Source organism: Phascolarctos cinereus, unplaced genomic scaffold (assembly GCF_003287225.1).
Source record: "Phascolarctos cinereus isolate Bilbo 61053 unplaced genomic scaffold, phaCin_HiC Scaffold_2;HRSCAF=192, whole genome shotgun sequence".
Lineage (NCBI taxonomy): Eukaryota > Metazoa > Chordata > Mammalia > Diprotodontia > Phascolarctidae > Phascolarctos > Phascolarctos cinereus.
Genome location: NW_027555625.1, coordinates 299,874,664 through 299,894,272, shown reverse-complemented (window position 1 = coordinate 299,894,272; position 19,609 = coordinate 299,874,664). Strand labels below are relative to the sequence as shown.

Here is a 19,609-nt window from a genome sequence, read left to right as displayed (position 1 = left end):
AGGTGTAAATGCTCACACTGAAAATGTAACAGGAGCTAGCTCCACACAGCCCTGGCTCTCTGGTCCCCTTTCCATCCTGGCCACTGTCCCCTGGCTGTGCTAGATTGTCAGTGTCCCTCCTGAAATGTGGGGCCCAGAAATGAATGGAATATTCCCAATGTGGTAACCAGAACGGAGAGAAGGGGACTGTCACCACCCAAGTGCTGAATGTGAAATTCCTCTTGATGAAGCCTACGGTCCCATTGGTTTTCTTGGCTGCCACGCCATTCCGATGACACCCACTGACACGGAACTTGCAAATTCCCAAACCCCCAGAACTTCTTCATACTAACTCTTGTCTGGTCCTACCTTCACCTCCCTATACTTATTCAGTTTTGTTTTGGAACCCAATATAGCACCTGACATTTTTCATTCCTCAATTCCATCTTGTTAGATTTGACCGATCATTTTCACCTCCCATCTCTCTGAACTTCATGGGCAGATCCAGATCGACAAGTAGCTAGCAGAGTTCTGCAAACTCCCTGTATGAACCTTGGACCCCCAGAGGCCCCAACCTTTGTGAAAGCTGGCCAATACTTCTGCCCCCTCCACCCTTTTAAAAACTTAGGCCTTCCTCTACTCCATACATACCTGTTGGGTTTTCATATTTATATGTTTCCCTGGCTTTCTGATTTTTTGTTTATTTTTTCTTTTAAAGAATTCCCAGGCATGATTCCTTCCTCTTGCCTAAGGGGAAAGGAAAGCCCCTCTATATAATTAAAGGGTTTTGGGAGTTTCCTGGAGTGATGGAGTGAGTGATACCTTCAAACTAGAGAGAGAGAAAATATCTATACCTATATACTTCTATACTATATTACATATATATATATATATATATGTATCTGCACACATACGTATGTATATAGATATTTGAAGGCATAGCCGGATATATAAATAGTCACATATAAATACAGTGGAGGGAAAGAGCTATTATTCAGCAGTAATAGTAGTGGGGATCCTTGAAGTGATGTTGCTGCTAACAATGATGATGATGATGATGATAATGATTTAATATTACGGCTGCCTAGAGATCCTCAGAACTGCCCTGACAAGGAGGAAGGGCCAGACTTTTTTATATACAGTTTTATAGATTAAAAAAAAACTGAGGTTCACAGAGGTTGTGATTAACCTTAGTGATAAAAACCTCCTGCCCCCTAACTATAATAAAGGACACAGAATTAAAGAATATTCTAGTTGAATCACTCAAGTTGGTGCCCAGTCTTTCCCCCTAAATCAGAAGTTCTTAACTTGCCATCCATGAGCTTGCTCTTTTAAAACTGGATAAACACTGTTTACATATAAGAAGCAGCTAAGTGGCCCAGTGGTTAGAGTGCTGGGCCTGGAGTCAGGATGAGTTAAAATCTGGCCTCAGACACTTACTAGTTGTGTGACCCTGGGCAAGTCATTTAACCCTGTTTGCCTCAGTTCCTCATCTGTAAAATGAGCTGGACTCACAGAGTCTGATACAACTGAAAAACAACAATAATTTACATGTAATTGGTTTCCTTTGCAATCTTGTGCATTATTTTTTAATGCTTTTAAAAACATTATTCTGAGAAGGAGGAAAGGAAAGAAGGAAACAAACCTTTATTAAGTGCCTACTATGTTCCAGGCGCTGTGCTAAGCTCTTTATGAATTATATTATCTCATTTGATCCTTACAATAACCCAGGGAGATATGTGCTATTAGTATCCTCATTTTACAGAGGAGGAAACTCGGGCAGACAGAAATTAAGTGACTTACCAGGGTCACACAGCTAGTAAGTATCTGAGGCCAAATTTGAACCGACTCCAGACCCAGCATTCCATCCATTGCACCTAATAGCTGCCTCTAGGTGGGTCCATAGGCTTCACCAGACTCTCAGAGGTATCTAACACTCAAAAACTTTAAGAATCTCTTCTGTAAATGATCCAGGGTCCCTGACAGAAGGGGGCTCTGTCAGCTAAATGCAAAATCCTCAAACCCCATAAAAAGCTATAGTAAAAGTGATAATTAACCATGGACAAAATTCTGCATTTATTTGGTGCTTTTCTTTATTAATGTTTGGGCTTACAGGGGTTGCAGTCAGAAAGGACCTCTGCTCTCTAGGTGAGGAAACAGGCCCAGAGAGAATAAGGGAATTTTTGTTGTTCAGTCATTTTTCAGTTATGTCCAACTCTTTGTGACCCTGTGTAGAATTTTCTTGGCAGAGATACTAGGTGGTTTGCCATTTCCTTCTCTAGCTCATTTTACAGATGGGAAACTGAGGCAAACTGGGTTAAGGGATTTGCCCAGGGTGACACAGCCAGATTTGAACTCGGGGAAGATGAGTCTTCCTACTTCTGGGCCTGGTACCACCTAGCTGCTCCTATTAAGGGAATCACTCAATGTCAATTAGGTAGTAAGTAGCAAGAGCAGGATTTGAACCTCAGAGGGCAGCTAGGTGGCTCAGTGCATAGAGTACCTGCCCTAGAGTTAGGAAGACCTGAGTTCAAATCCAGTCTCAGACCAGACACTTGACACTTACTAGCTGTGTGACCCTGGGCGAGTGACTTAACCCCAATTGCCTCACCAAAAAAAAAAAAAAAAAGAAAAAGATTTGAACCTCAGTCCTCTGACTCCTGACCCAGCATACATCTCCCTTACTACGCTTCCATTCCTGAAGCTTGAGCCAGGTCCCAAGGATAACGGGGAGCAGAGCCAGGATTCAAACTCCAGGTCTTCAGAGTTCAAATCCAATGTTATGTCCATGACCCCACAGCTGTCTGGCATTGCTCTAGTGCCTGCCCATGTGCTGGGGATGTTTTTAGAAGTTTTGTTAATGGTTTTTTTGCTTTTCACATCGTGTTTTCTTTTTTTAATTAAATTGTTTTCAATTAATAAGCATTTCTATTCTCTCTCTCTCTCTCTCTCCTCATCACCTCATCCTCACAAAAAAGACAAAGTGGAAAACAAATCCTTTTAATGTATGCACTATTACTTCCCTAACCCAAATCCTCCCTTCAACAAAGAAAAGGTTGAGGAAAACCAAATGGATGCAGCGATCATATCTGGGAATGTAGGCAGCATTCCGCACCCATACATTTAGAGTCAGCTTGGGGAAGGAAAGAAGGGAGGGAAGGAGGGAGGAAGGAAAGGAAGCAAACATTTATTAATTAAGCACCTACTATGTGCCAAGCACTGGCTAAGCACTTAACAAATCTTACCTTATTTGATCCTCACAACAATTCTGGAGAAATTATGCTCCCAGGTGCTATTATTATTCCAATTTTGCAAATAAGAAACCTGACTCTGACAGAGGTTAAATGACTTGCCCAGGATCATACAGCTAATAAGCATCAGAGGCAGGATTTGAACTGAGGTCTTTCTGACTTCAAACCCAGCACTGTATCCATTGCACCCCCTGCTCTCCCTCAGGAGAGAAATTATCTCCACACATCTGGGTTGATCCTTACGACATCCCTGTGGGATAAGTGGAATAGGTATTGTCATCACCATTTTACAGATTGAAGAGCTGAGAGGAAAAATAACCACATCTAAGGTCCAATATCAGATTGGTGGTGAAATTTGAATCCAGCCTGGTGGCAGAAGCCTTGTCCCAACTTCTCTAGGTAGTAAGGAGAAATGGGTGCAGGACAGTGTAAGTTCATTCTAATGAAAGGACCTCTTTGTTTTCTTTCTATCCCAGCCCTGAGGCTGGAGGCTCCTGGTCCAGGGAAGGATGTTCATTGATTGCTCAGTACCAGGAATCTGTCTCCTGTTTCTGCAACCATAGCACCAGCTTTGCCATCCTCTTACAGGTGTACGATGTCCAGGTGGGTCAGGAAAAGGGAGAGGCGGGTAGGGAACAGTGCGCAGTGATAGATTTAAGGGGTTCAATCAATCCTGGAAATAGTCACATGATACAGTGGATCGAAGGTTGGATTTGAAGTCAGGAAGACCTGACTTCAAATCCTGCCTCAGACATTTGTTTGCTAGTTACATGGCCCTGGGCAAGTCACTTCCCCAGTCTGGGCTTCAGTTTCTTCATCTCTAAGTTAGGAGAAATAGGAGAATAATAACATCTATCTTCCAGGGTTGTTGTGAGGATCTAATTAGATAATATGCAAAGCACTTTGCTAACCTGAAAGTGCTATGGAAATGCGCACTGCTATTATTATTATTACCATTAATAATAATCCGGTTGCAGTCATCAGAGTTCTGACTAGGACAAAGTTGGGGGGTGAGGGGGTTGAGGGAGAGAGGGCAGTGGGGGAAAGGCATAAAGGAGGGCAATGTTAGAGCTGGAAGAGACATGAGAATGTAGATTGTCAAAGCTGGGAACATCCTCAGAACACACAATGTCAAGGCTAAATATTGTCTAGTCCAGCCTCCCTGCTTTAAAGATGAGGAAACTGAGGCCCAGACTGGAAAAGTAGCTTGCCCCAAGTAGTCATCCTGACATGGGCAGAAAGAAAGGGTGGAAGAAGGCTCCAGTACCCCCGATCTCCATGTGATTTTGCCCTGTTCCTTTCTCCAAACAGAGGAGCTCTCAGGAGGAGTCTGTGTTGAAGACACTCTCTTTCATCGGCTGTGGTGTGTCCTTTTGTGCCCTTATTACCACTTTCATCCTTTTCCTGGCTGTTGGGTAAGGAGTCCTCGGACACCTGATGAACCCTGTGTATGTTCTGCCCCAGACTCCACCGCACCTCGGAAGGGCCCCAGGGCTCGTGTGATCCCATCCTCAAATGTCGTCAGGGAAGTAGATGCCCCCTCCAACACTGGCTCTGCTGCCTATCTGTCCTTACTGATCAGAGCTCTACCCTCTATTCCAGATAGAGGTGGGGAGAGCACATGGGAACTTTGCACTAGGATGAGGTTGGAGGAGAAAAGTTGGCATTTCAGCTTATTCTTCTTCCTTCTCTTCTTTCCTTTGGCACCCTTCTCCCTCTTTTCCACTTCCCCCTCTACCTCTTCCTCATCTCCTCCCTCTTCATCCCATTTTCCTTCTCATCTCTTCTGCCTTTGTCATCTCATCTTCCTCTACTCCTACTCTTCCTTTTCTTTGTCCTCATCTCTCCTCCTCCCTCTTCCACCCTTCTTTCTCACCTTTTCCTCCTACTCATCTCTTTATCATCCTTGTCTCCCTTTCTTCATCATCTCTTCCCTTTTTGCCTCTTCATATCCTCCTCTCCTTCCTTCTCACATTCTTCCCTCCTTCCCCTCCTCTTTTCCTCTGTCTGTCTCTCCCAGGCTCCCACAGTCTGAGAGGACCACCGTTCACAAGAACCTTATACTTGCTCTAGCGGCTGCTGAAGCCCTTCTCATGTTCAGCGAATGGGCAAAAGCCAAGAAGGTGGGCAGTCCTGGCCCTGGAGATGTGTGGATGAGTCAGAACATGGAACTTGGGTCCTGCCTAGACAGAGAAGGCACTGAGTCTACAATATCACAACCTCTCATTCTCACCCCTCCATCCTTGTTACCTCCCTAAGAGAGAAGGAACAGAATGAGTATTCCCATCCTATAGATAGAAATTCAGAAGCCCAGAACAGTTTCGTACTTTATAATTGTTCTACAATCCACTCAAAACCAAGAGTCATGAAGCCCCACCTCTGTGTTTTCTCTAACTAGGCTAATCAGAGTGTAAACATTGGTTGAGAGCAAAGACATTTAATGAGACAGCATAGCAAAATAAATGATGAAGATTTCCCCATACACACAGCAGTACACTGTCCCCACGAGTCCCATACCTTCACTGCACAAACAACGGGGTACATCCGAAGAAATCGCATAGAAATTGCCCACGTACCCCCAGGCAACTGGAACAGCTAGGTAGTGTAGTGGATCAAATGCTGGGTCTCAAGCTAGGAAGACCTGAGTTCAAATCTGCTGTCAGACACTTACTGGCTATGGGATCAAGTCACTTAAGATCTCTGCCCCAGTTTCCTCAACTGTAAATTGCGTAATAATAGCACCTACCTTGCGGGGTTGTTGGGAGGATCAAAAGAGATAACATTTGTTAAAAAGTACTTACTACTGTGCCTGGCACATAATAAGTGCTATATTTTTTGTTGTTCAGTTCCAATTCCCATGGACCATAGCACGCCAGGTCCTTCTGTCCTCTGCTGTCTCTTGAAGTCTGTCCAAGTTCATATTCATTGTTTCCATGATACTATCTATCCATCTCATCCTCTGACATCCCCTTTTCCTTTGGCCTTCAATCTTCCCCAACATCAAGGTCTTTTCCAATGAGTCCCATCTTCTCATTGTGTGGCCTAAGTATTTCAGCTTCAGCTTCATTTTTTGACCTTCTAGTGAACAGCCTGAATTGATTGCTTTAACTATTGACTGATTTAATCACCTTGCTGTCCAACGAACTCTCAAACATCTTGCCCAGCACCACAATTTGAAAGCGTCTATTCGATGGCGCCCAGCCTTCCTTGTTATCCAACTCTCACAGCCATATGGTGCTACTAAATACATATTAGCCATCATTATTAACTCATACCTCTGATGCTACAGACTTCCTCTCTGGTGATGTCATCACGTACGGCTCTCAACTTCTCTGCTCTCTGCTGCCATCTACTGGTCTTCAGCCGTTATGCATTGCTTGCTGCTTCACTTAACCTGTCGCTGCTGACCTTTAACTGCTTTGTGAGTTAAGTACCAGCCAAGTAGGTAGAGGAGCCCTGCATATTTTCAGTCTGTCTTTTGAACTATTCCATCCAAAGCTACGCATTCGTATTTACTCACTCCAAACTCAGATGATCTAAGGTATAGCTCCCAAATTCCTTTGAATTCCTATTATACTTCTGGGTTGCTGGCCTGGATCTCCTTCAGATCATCCTGGGAATTCCACTTCAGAAATCTACAAAGAAGTAAAATTGGTGATTCTTTTCAACCCTCCTAATTGCTCATGATTGCCTCATATGTCAAGTAGGCCTGGGTAAAGTTGGTGAACTCCATCCTCAACACTTCACTCACTCCCCAAACCCAAACCATGTTATTCTCTATGTACTTTTGGAAATAATTTCCCATGCAATATCTCATCTGAACCTCAAAACCCCACTGAAGGGAAAGAAGGCAAAATATATCCCCATTTTACAGGTGAGGAAACTGAATGAAACTCAGAGATAGAAAGTAACTTACCCAGGGCCACCCAGAATTAGTGTCAGTCAAGACGAAAACCCAGGTCTCCCGATTTTCATTGTACCACTCATTCTGGTCAATTAATCGATCAGTTAATAAACACTGATTAAATGCCTCCTATGTGAACCACCCTCCTGATGCTGCTGCTGATTTTAACAGCAATTCTAACTGAGAGCCACCTGCCACCTTAAGCTTTACCAAATGCTTCACATATGTGATCTCCTTTGATCCTCACAAATGCCCTTTGAAGTAGATGGTAATTATCATCTCCATCTTATTGATATAATTGAGACATGAAGTGGCTTTCCCAATGTCACCCTGCTAATAAATGATGGAACCTGGCCTTGAACCCAGGTCTTTTCCATATCCAGTATTCTTTCCATACCACTAATCGTTCTTTCAATCATGGAATGACGGCACTCAACTTCCATTTCTTTAGCATTTTTACAGGTTACAAGGTGTTTTCCTCTCATGATAGCCTCACGAAGTAGGAGGTGCTCTATTGTCCCTATTTTATGGATCAGGAAACTAAGACTCAGATGTAGGGAATGACTTTACCCAAGGTTATTTGTATAGTAAGGATCAACCTTAGACTCTGACAGGGATCTTCTGACTTGAGTCCCATGAGTGAGGTGGGAGGGATTTCAAGGTCTGAGGTAGCCCAAGATGTGGGAGGTGATATAGTGGCCCTTATATTTACCTTTTCCGGTCCCAGGTGCTGTGCATGGTGCTGACAGCCTTCTTGCACCTCTTCTTCATGGCTGCCTTCACCTGGATGCTGGTCGAGGGCCTTCTGCTGTGGAGTAAGGTCGTAGCTGTCAACAGAAGTGAGGACCGGAGAATGAAATTTTACTACATGATAGGCTGGGGTAAGGACTGAGCTCCAGGAAGCCTTTAAAGGCAGGGAGGTGAGAGGGAGGTGAGGAGATGACCATACTATGTTACCTCTTCAAGCAATGATGTCTTAGGGATGCAGCCTATGTAGAAGGGACTATATTTGAACCAAAATGTTATGTAAGGAGTTCTGGATTTGGAGTCAAAATATCTGGCTTCAAATCCCAGACCTACGACCTACTGCCTGTGTGGTCTTGGAGAAATGACAACCTCCCTGGGTCCATTTTCTCTTTAGTCAAATAAGGTAATTGGACTAAGTCTCTAAACTCTTTGAATTCTAAGTCCTATGATCTACCTCCAACTAGGAACCCAGGGCTCTAGCCACTACTCCATACTGCCTCTTGGAACCGTGACTACATATGCCCAAATCCTGTCCTTGATGTCCTCCCCTAACCCATACCCAAACTTTCTGTTCCCCATCCTCCAGCTCTGTCACAATTCCCCTCACTCCACCTAGAAAAAGACCCCCAGGGTCTAAGAGGCAGCCTGCAAAACAGGGTATTTGGTCTGGGATAACTGGGGAGAGAGCTAGAAATGATCATTAAGATCTTGTCGGTCTTGATGGAATTGAGGGGATTGGAGTAGCAAGTGGTTAATTGTGGGAACTGAGTGAACCACACTGACTCCAACTTATGCTCAGTTCTGGAGCTAGCTCAGTTATGGGTCTAGTCCAATTTCTGTCCTGTGAGAAAACTTTATTCAGTTATGGGAATCAGGAGAAAACCTTATTGTATTGTATTGTTTGAACCTAGCCTTGTGTAGCTAGGAAGCTTCACCACCTCTACCCGCTGCTTAGAGACCCTTAACCAAGACCCTAAGTTATGCTGACCAGAAACCCAATCAGGTCCAAAGACTGATGCAAGGAGTTTTCTCACAACAATCCATACCTCTTCTCTGAAAACTGGCCCCCTACTGATCAATTGGTTATTGTTTCTATACTATTCCTTTGATGTTTACAGACACTTGGGAGAGCAGGACATCTCTTTCTTAATTCAGGGAATTGCACCTGTTTGCTCCTCCCCTCCCAATTTGGAAGTCCCTACTGTTTCCTCCAACTAGCAATCAGATTACCTAATGTTGTATTGTTTCCTTTTAGTTAAGTGGCCTTATTTGATTGTTTTAAATGTATAAAAGCCTGTCTCCTTGTATTCAGGGACAAGCCTTAAGCTGATGAAGGGGCCCGGTCTCTATTTGTTAGGTAATTGGCATGCATTGCTTATAAATCGACATGCTTAGAAAGTCGAACCTTTGTTTTCTCAGTCATCCTGTTTCACCCATCATCCTTCCCCCCTTACAGGTCTCCCAGTGGTCATTGTAGGTGTCACTCTGGCTACTTCCTTTGATGGCTATGTGGGTGATCATCACTGCTGGCTTAACTTGCGGAAGGGGGTCATCTGGGCCTTTGCAGGACCTGTCCTCTTTGTACTGACTGTGAGTGAAGGGCAGGGACAAGGGAAGGCCTGAGGGGATGGCTCTAAAAATTAGGGTTGGACAGAAAGATAATATTCAGTGAGTCTTGGATGGGAAGGTTCCAGGGAGTCCAAGATAATGGTAGATCCTATAGGTATAGGAAGTGAATTTAGGGGACTAGGATGAAAGGTGGGGATGTGAGAGACCAGGGCTGAAGCTTAGAGAAGAGAAACAGGAAGAGAACAGATCCTGAGGGAATAGAGGTTTTTAGGAGGACTAGATTAGGGCCTGAGGAGGCTGATGGGTCGTTATGGAGGATGAGGATAGAGAAAAGAGCTCCAGGGAAAGGGCTATGAGATCCAAATGGACAGAGGCAGGGGTGTTATTGGGGGGGGGAGTACATGGGGGTGAGTCCTGAGGGTCTAGAGTCTAGAGGGCCTGATAAATAGCAGTTCTTGGTGGGAAGGGAGGGGAGAAGGAGCAAAAAGCAAGGCTCTGAAAGAGAAAGCTAGAAGGACCTGAGAGGGATAGTAAGGGATAGTAATTGTGGAGCAAATGGGAAGAGAATATGTCCATTCTGCACCTGGCCCACAGGTGAATACCCTCATCTTATTCCGAGTGGTGATAGTCACTGTGTCCAGTGCCCGGCAAAGGTCCAGAATGCTGAGCCCCCAACATAGCCTGGAGAGGCAGATTGGAGTCCAGATATGGTAAGGAGCCATCGAAACCACCTGTTGAGGGCTGGGTACCAAAGACAAGTTTTCACTTACAACCTGAGTTTGATATGGGAATACTCAGGTCAGTTGGCACATCTAACCTAGACTCTATGGGCTGCCATGATGTCATAGTAGATAGGATGTTAGAACTTGGAGTCAGCATCGAATCCCACCTCCAGCCCTAGCCGTGTGAGAGTGGGCAAGCAACAATGTTTCTGAGCTTGCTTCCTGAACTGAAAAAGTGGAGACAGTGATATCTGTATTCCTCAGAGTTTTATTGTGAGGTTAAATGAGCTAATGTATGCAATATGCTTTACAAATATTTAAATACTGTGCTAATCAGTTATTATTATAAATGAAAAAGTACATTGAATTAGAATCGGAAGACTTAGGTTTGAGTCCCAGCTTTTCCACTTAATCCCTGTGTGACTTTGAACAAGTTACTTTCCCTCTTTGGTTAGAGAAGGAAGGGGGATAATAACAAATTAAGGGGATTGGACCAGATGACCTCTGAGTTCCCTTACAGCCCTAAGTCTGTGACCCTGTGAATATTTGAGTGTGTCTATGGGCAGGAGTGTGTGGTGGCTCTGTCTCATGTCTTCCAGTTCAGGAAGGAGACAAGGAGAGACATTCCCAATGTTTGCCCTGAGGACTTAACAGTCTGGAGGAGGAGGCCCAAGCTGAAAGCTTCTCGGAAGTTAAAACCCTAAAGTGGTATTGTAGAGGAGAAAGAGCTCCCAGCTAGGTAGCACAATGCTAGGCCTGGACTCAGGGAGGCCTGAGTTTTAATCCAGTCTCAAATGCTTACTAGCTGTGTGACCCTGGGCAAATCATTTGACCTCTGTTTGCCTCAGTTTCCTCATCTGTAAAATGAGGATAATAATAGCATCTACCTCCCAAACTTATTATGAGATAACAGTTGTAAACACAGTGCCTGGTCCATAGTAATCACTATATGAATCTTAGCTGTTATTATTGTTATTCCCTATATAATCCTTTGGAGGTTACTTAACCTTCCTGAATCTCAGTTTTCCCATCTTGAAATGGGGAAGTGGGCATACTATTCCTTTCATTACTTCTCCATCAAGTTTGGGGTTTTTTTTTTTAAATAAACCTTAAAGTGATATGGAGAGAAAAGGGTCTTGTGTCACTAGGTGTTGAGAGTGACTCTCTAGAGGAGGAAAGTTGGCACCCACTGGTTAGGGGTGGTGAGACAAAGCTGGAAATGGCAACCAGTCTGCCTTTGTTGAGATGCTGGAGAAGTGAGGGAGCAATCTCTTGGCCCCAATCTCCTTCCAAAATATGTTTGTTCCTGAGGAGTTTCTGGGAAGAGAAATTTTTTCATTGTAAAAAGTAGTGTTTGAAAGCCTCCAAGAAAAATATGAATCAGTCCCAGGCCTTGGAAGAGCTCAAAAGGGATTTTGAGAAGCAAGTAAGGGAAGTAGAGGAAAAACTGAGAGTGATGCAAAAAAATCACGAAAAACAAGTCAACAGCTTGCTAAAGGAGACCCAAAAAAATACTGAAGAAAATAACACCTTAAAAAATAGCCTAACCCAAATGGCAAAAGTGGTCCAAAAAGCCAATGAGGAGGAGAGAATGGGCCAAATGGAAAAGGAAGCCCAAAGCTAACTGAAGAAAATACTTCCTTAAAAGTTAGAACAGAGCAATTGGAAGATAGTGACTTTATGAGAAATCAAGACACTATAAAACAAATCCAAAAGAATGAAGAATTAGAAAACAATGTGAAATATCTCATTGGAAAAACAACTGACCTGGAAAATAGATCCAGGAGAGAGAATTCAAAAATATTGGACTATCTGAAAGCCATGATCAAAAAAGAGCCTAGACATCATCTTTCAAGAAATTATCAAGGAAAACTGCCCTGATATAGTAGAACCAGAGGGCAAAATAGAAATTGAAAGAATCCACAGATCTCCTCCTGAAAGAAATCCCCAAAGGAAAACTCCTAGGAATATTATAGCCAAATTCCAGAGTTCCCAGGTCAAGGAGAAAATATTACAAGCTGCCAGAAGGAAACAGTTCAAGTACTGTGGAAACACAATCAGGATAACACAAGATTTAGCAGCTTCTACATTAAAGGACCACAGGGCATGGAATATAATATTCCAGAGGGCAAAGGAGATAGGATTACAACCAAGAATCACCTACCCAGCAAAACTGAGTATAATCCTTCAGGGGAAAAAATGGTCATTCAGTGAAATAGAGGACTTTCAAGCATTCTTGATGAAAAGACCAGAGCTGAATAGAAAATTTGACTTTCAAATACAGGACTCAAGTGGAACATGAAGAGGTAAACAGGAAAGAGAAATCATAAGAGACTTATTAAGATTGAACTGTTTACATTCCTGCATGGAAAGATGATATTTATAACTCATGAGACCTTTGTCAGTATTAGGGTAGTTGGAAGAAAATAATTATATGTATGTATGTGTATATGTATACATATATGTATATGTATATGTATATGTATATGTATATGTATATGTATATGTAGATAGATAGATAGATAGATAGATAGATAGATAGATAGATAGAGGGCACAGGGTGAGTTGAAGATTAAGGGGTTATATCTGAAGAATAAAATTAAGGGATGAGAGAGGATTATACTCGGAGAAGAAGAAAGGGAGAGGTAGAATGGGGTAAATTATCACACAAAAAAAACAGAAAAGTCTCTTACAGTAGAGGGGAAATGGGGGAAGGTGAGAGGGAATGAGTGAATCTTATTCTCATAGGATTTGGCTTAAGAAGGGAAAAATATACACATTCAATTGGGTATGGAAATCTGTCTTACCCTACAGGAAAATAGGGGGAGAAGGGGACAAGAGAACAGGGGGATGATAGAGAGGAGGGCAGATTGGGAAAGGGGGTAATCAGAAGTAAATATTTCTGAGGAGGGACAGGGTCAAAAGAAAGAATAGAATAAATGGGAGGGCAGGATAGGATTAAGGGAAATAGAGTTAGTTGTTCACAACATGTCTACTATGGGCGTGTTTTGCATAACTGCACATGTACAACCTATATTGAGTTGCTTGCCTTTTCAATGAGGGTGGGTGGGGAGGGAGGAAGAGAGAAAATTTCAAACCTAAAGTTTTAAAAACATATGTTTAAAAAAATGTTTTCACATGCTACTGGGAAATAAGAAATACAGGAAATGGGGTACAGAAGTCTGTCGTGCCCTACAGGAAAATAGAAGGGGAGAGAGATAGAAGAGAGGACAGACTAGGGGAATGGATATTCAGAATGCATGCCATCTTGGGGTGGGGGGAGGGGGAGATGGGGTGAAAATTTGGAATTCAAAATCTTGTGGGAGTGAATGTTGAAAGCTAAAAATAAATAAATTTATATTTTTTTTAAAAAGTAGTGTTTTTTTGGGGTCTGCCTTGTGGAGAGGGAGTGCTCTGAGCGAGGGGAGAGCATGGGTTAACATCCAGGGAGAGGGAGGAATCTTCAAGAATTTGGGCAAAGAACCATGGAACATAAAAAGTCAAGACTAAAGGAACCTGTGAACAGAGTACCTTAGAGGTGGACATGACCTTAGAACATGAATTCTAAGCTGGAACATCTCATCCAATGGTTCTTAACTTTCTTGGTGCTGTGGCCCCCTTTGGCTATGAAGCCAAAACCTCTGGATGGACCCTTTCTCAGAATGATGTTTCACCAGCCTTCCTGGGCGCCCTAACTCCCTACTTCCTACTTACTGCTCCTCTGCCCAAGGAGGCCCATTCTCAGAATAATGTTTTTATTACCCCTTTTCAGAATAATGGTTTAAGTATGTAAACTGAAATATACAAGATTACCCAAAAAATCGATTATGTTGAAATACAATTTTCAATAAAGAATTTGTTTGTATATCTCAGGTTTAAAGCCCCTGGTTCTAAGTCGATCTCTCCCCACCCCCCTGCCCCCTATTTATTTTATATTTGAAGTAACTGAGACAGAGAAAGGGGAAACCAGTTGCCCATGATCATACAGTTATTCTTATAGAATGATGGGAAGATAGGACAGAAGGATTTGTTACCTTCCCTGTCCTTGGACCTTTTTGTAGGGGGAAGGGATCAGGGGCTCAGCTCGCTTTCTGATGTGTCCCACCCTCCTAGCCCTTGGCTTCTGTACTGATGGGACTCTCTCTCCTTTTTTCTTCCAGGGCAACAGTGAAACCTGTGTTGGTGCTACTGCCAGTTCTGGGCCTGACTTGGCTGGGCAGCATGCTGGCACACCTCAGCATGGCATGGGCGTATGTGTCCATCATCCTCAACTCTTTCCAGGTATCCCCCCCGCCACTACACACAACAGAAGAAAAGCAGGCCAGAGGGCCTGGGTCCAGATCGGCCTTCCTGGACATCCAGACCCCCTACTTTCTTCTTATCATTCCTCTGTCCAAGGTGGGCCATTACAGAAGGTGACTCAGAAGTCCAAGCAGAGAATTCAGAGTCCAGGATTAGTGTTGGCCCTACTTTTGGTGCTGGAGTAACAAGATCATTTTACCTGGAATCATGGCAATCTTGGGATTTGTTATTGAAAAGACATCTCCCAATTCAACACCGTCATTTTACAGATGGGGAAACTGAGGCCTAGAAGGATGAAATTATTTGCCCAAGGTCACACAATTAGTAAATTTAAAAAGTGGGATTCAAACCCAGATTCATATCTTTATTGAATTAAATCAAATCCTCTGGCTCCAAATCCAGGTCTCTTTCTACCTTCCACTGCCCTTCTGACTCTTTAGGAAACTCGAAAATAGGTTGAATCAGAAGAGCTGGATTTAAGCCCTCACTCCTGACAACTACTGGCTGTGTGGCCTTGACCAAATCATGTCATTTCTCTGGGCCTCAGTTTCTCCATCTGTAGAAAGGAGTCAGAGTAGATGGTTTCTGAGGTCCCTTCCAACTCTTAATCTATGATACTATGTAATGAGGTTACATACATCGTAGCTACATGCTGTGTAACTGTAGGCAAGTCTCCGCCCCTCTTTTAGCCTCATCTGTAAAATGGGGGAAATAATGCTCACACTCCTTACCTCACAGGGCAACTGCGTGGAAAGCCCTGTGTGAACTCTTATTGTATGGTATTTCCCTTGCCCTTTAAGTGCTTGGGGTGTGTGTGTGTGTGTGTGTGTGTGTGTTGTGTGTGTGTGTGTGTAGATGTCCCAGAAGAAGCCTGTGTCTAACCCAGTAAGGTAGGGAGAGGGAGGAGTGTGGACAAGAAGGGGAACACAGATCTCTGCTTCTAGCTCCTGTGTATGGTCCCTGAGGACTGAGGAAGTGGCCAGCCACGTCCTCCAGCAGAGCCCTTCCCACGTATACCCCCCTACTCCATCAACATCATTTCCAGGGAGTTCCAGCATCCATCTGAACTAACTCCACGGGGTTAGCCCCTAGAGGATTATATTCAAAACTTTCTCCCCCTCCCCCCACCCAGTCCAGCTTTCAGCAACTGATTCTTGTCTATTATCGGGGAAGAAGAAAAAATCTGATGCTCATTCACACTAAAGTGGTGTGGACTGAGGAGTGAGTCTCCCTGCCTGCCTCTTGCTTTGTTTCTCTCACTTTATCTCTCTTCCTTTCTCTGCCTATCTCATGTTTCTCCATTTCTTTTTCCCTGTCTCTTCTTGTCCCTGGTATCTCCCCAGTCTCTTGCTCAGCACAGAAGCAGGCTTCAGCTGAAGCGGGCAGTGGGAGGTGGGCAGCAGGCAGAGTACTCAGGATCTCCCCCAGCCTCTAGTCCACCCTGGAGCTGCTCATCCTGTGCTTGGGCTTTAGCTCCCTAATCAGACCCCATAGCTAACCCTCCCTTCCTTGGATAGTGGGCAGGGCCCAAAGTACCTCATTTCCATAGCTACTGGCTCTCTCCAGGCCCACCTTCTGCCTCCTTGTCCTTTGCCTCTGACCTATTCCCTTCCCTGTAGATGGCGGCCTCTCCCTGATTCTCTCAGTGAATGCATACATCTGTGCGTCCTTCTCTTCCTTTCTTTTCTCTCTTTCCATGTCTTTTTGTGTTGTCTCTCTCTCTCCATGTAGGCATTTTTCTCCGTGCCTCTATTTTTCTGTATCTCGGTCTCAGTCTCTAGTGGCCCTCTCTTCGCTGCCCTAGTCTCTCCTCTGCACTTCCAGTCTCTACTACGGGCTATCCCAGGCTCTCCATCTCTGTCTTTGCTTCTGTCTCTGCAGATTTCAGTTTCTCTATATTCCTGTATCTCATGGACCCTTGAGGCATTAGAGCTGGGAGGGAACTTGGAACATCAAAGGTTAAAGAATAAAATTGGACTGTTAGAGCAGAATGAGGCCTTAGGGGAAGGGAAGGAGAATTTATATATCACCTACTGCGTGCCCTGCACTGTGCTAAGCACTTTACAAATAGTATGTCACTTGATCCTCACAATAGCCCTTGAAGGAGGGTGTTACTTATTCCCATTTTACAGTTAAAGAAACTGAAGCAAACAGAGGTTAAGTAACTTGCCCAGGGTCACACAGCTGGTAAGAGTCTGAGGCTGGATTTGAACTCAGGACTTACTGAATTCCTTTAGGGTATAGAGTGTTAGAGTTGAAAGGGTCCTTAAAACATAGGCTATTAGAATATAAAACATCAGACCTGGAAAGACCCTAGAGAACTCTAGTCTAATGGGCACATCACAGGGAGTCTCTGAACCAGCTCCATCGTTCACTGTGTCTCTGGGCTGGAGGAAAAAGGATATTTATCATTCATCGCCCTGCTGGAATTTCTGACCATATGGCCACTAGAGGGCAGAACCTCCCAAAGGAAACGTTAACCTTGGTTTTCCTTGGGGAAGAGGGAGATGATACTCAGCAACCATCACTCCCTCTGTTCAGCTTCCCCCTGACCTGGCCCCCCACACCAGAAAATAGCAAGCCTGGGCCCTTGCCCACTTCTCCCTCCAGAAGCAGGTAGATTATTCCAAGCCCCCAGGCCTGAGGCAATGACGCTTTCCCGCTTCTGTGTTATGTCCCTAGGGGCTGTACATATTCCTGGTCTATGCTGTCTACAACAGTGAGGTGAGTGCTGGGGAGGGGTCTGGCAATGGGCACCTTAATATTTCTTTAGTGACTGAGTGTGGGGCCCAGTACCCCCTACCCCGCAGCCCCGTCTAGATACACCCATCACAAAGATGCAGTCTAGAGAAGGAAAGAATGAGGGAGCTAAGACTGAAGAGGGGAAGAAGTGTCTTAAGAGATCTTAAAATCATAGAATCTTTGAGCTACAATGACCCCAGGACACTAGATCTTGGGTCAGAGAGGACCTTGGAGGCCATTAAGCCCAAATGACTTGCCCAAAGTAACTTGCACAGGTAGCAGGCATCACAGGTGAGATTTAAACCCAGGTCTTCCAACTCCAGAGCCAATGAGCATCCAGTCCAGCCCTTAACTGAGCAGGACTGTCCTCTGACATGCCTGACAAGTGGTCATCCAGCCTTCACTGAAGAACTTTCAGTGATGGGAAACTCATTACCTCCTAAGGTAGCTGATGTCATTGCTGTACAATTCTGCTTGTTGTATCAAGCTGAAATCTGCCTTCCACCCATCACTCCTGTTTTTGCTGTCAGGAAACAAGCAGAATAAGAAGTCTAATTCCTATCCTTCATAGAAACAGCTGGTGGGTGCAGTAGCTGGAGTGCTGGGCCTAGAATCAAGAAGACCTAAATTCAAATCTAGCCTTAGACACTTACTAGCTGTGTGACCTTGGGCAAGTCACTTAACTCTGTTTGCCTCAGTTTCCTCAACTATAAAAACAGATATAATAACAGCATCTCTTTGTAAATAGCACTTTGCACAGTGCCTGGCATGCAGTTCACTGTTGTTCAGTAGTTTCAATCATGCCCTACTCTTTGTGACCCCATTTGGGGTTTTCTTGGCAAAGACCCTGGAATGGTTTGCTATTTCCTTCTTCAGCTCATTTTACAGATGAGGAAACTGAGGTAAACAATGTTAAATGATTTTCCCAGGGTCACACAGCTAGTGTCTGAGGTCAGATTTGAACTCAGGCCCAAAGCTGTATCCACTGTACCACCTACCTGTCCCTTGGCTATAGTAGGTGCCATATAAATGCTTATTCTCTCCCCTCATCCACATGATACCCCTTCAGATATATAGAGACAAAAATCCTGATTTCACCTCCTACTGGCTCCTTTAAGTGGATTCTGATAGACTCTTAGGGTCTGGGGTCTAGAATTTAACTCCAAGGCTGTCTCTGAAGTGCAGCTAAATCAGGGCCTGCTGTCCCTGCTACAAGGCTGGTCAGATTCCCCTGGGACTGGTGGAAAGAGCATTGGGCTAGGTCCCTGTCCCAATTCCGTTCTTTCCTAACTGTGTGACCTTGGGCAAGTCACTTTCTGGGCCTCAGTTTTCTCCTCTGTAAAATGAGAAGGTTGGACCCTCCAGCTTGACTTTCTCATTTCTATGGTGAGATTGCCATGGGTCTGGTCCCTGTTTCTCCTCTCACTCCCCACCCCAGGTTAGACTTGCCATACAGAGGATGAAGGAGAAGAAGAAAGCTCTCTTATTCACAGTAAGTATAGCATATGAGATGCTGGGGGAAGGTAGGAGCATCTTTCACCTCTGTACATCTTTGCTGATCTCTTTATGTGTCTCCTATCTGTGTGACATAAACAGGGTGGATCTGACTGCTCTTAACTCATCTGTCTCCCTTCTCCTATAGAGAGGCATTGAACTTGGTATTTGACGGTCTAACTCAGGGGCCTACTTTCTACCCACATCCCCCAATCTCTGAACTCTCATTTAACCTCGGCCCAGCTCTCTTGGAGTCTTCCTTAGGGCAGGCCCAAGTCGGCGGGGGATTTGTGACTTACAGAACTGTTCCCAGCCAATAAACCACTCATCCAGCCCAAGGAACACAGCTTCTTGGGAGACAAAGAAAGGAAATTCTCCTGGCCCCACCAGCAGCACCTCTGCCCCAGCTCCAGCCACCGGGCCCCACCCCAAAGGAACATCGTCCACCAAGGTACAAGGCGGCCCACTCTCCCTCTAATTGCAAGACCCTGGGCAAGTCACTGCCCCCTTCTCTGGAGCGTCCTTTCCCCACCCATCAAAGTGGGATGTCATCTTCAGTACCTGAGTAGTATTTTCACCTTTTCAAAAGTTCTTGGTCCAGCTAGGTGGCACAGTGGATAGAGCACCGGCCCTGAATTCAGGAGGACCTGAGTTCAAAGGAGGCCTCAGACACATAACATTTACTAGCTGTGTGACCCTGGGCAAGTCACTTAACCCCATTGCCTAGCCAAAAGCAAAAAAAACAAAAACAAAAGTTCTTGGAGCTTGAAACACCCCTGTAGGCAGCATGGTAGAAAAAGTGGTAGGCTGGAAAAACAGTAGCAGAAGATTTGAGTTTAATAATAATAATAACAGTAGCATCTATTTAGCATTTTAAGGTTTGCCAAGTACTCAACAAA

At 44.4% G+C, this 19,609-nt stretch overlaps 1 protein-coding gene across 1 annotated transcript in view; it reads left to right on the top strand.

The window, feature by feature from the left end:
• The window catches only part of ADGRD2 (adhesion G protein-coupled receptor D2), a 127,828-nt gene extending 110,534 nt beyond the window's left edge, over positions 1–17,294 (top strand). Inside the window, exons 13-20 of the mRNA XM_078149175.1 lie at positions 3,721–3,833; positions 4,542–4,645; positions 5,251–5,353; positions 7,862–8,015; positions 9,338–9,471; positions 10,045–10,160; positions 14,333–14,453; positions 17,157–17,294. Of these exons, the coding sequence (XP_078005301.1) occupies positions 3,721–3,833; positions 4,542–4,645; positions 5,251–5,353; positions 7,862–8,015; positions 9,338–9,471; positions 10,045–10,160; positions 14,333–14,453; positions 17,157–17,294 (983 nt within the window). The remainder of the gene's footprint in view (positions 1–3,720; positions 3,834–4,541; positions 4,646–5,250; positions 5,354–7,861; positions 8,016–9,337; positions 9,472–10,044; positions 10,161–14,332; positions 14,454–17,156) is intronic.
• Positions 17,295–19,609: the final 2,315 nt, after the last annotated feature.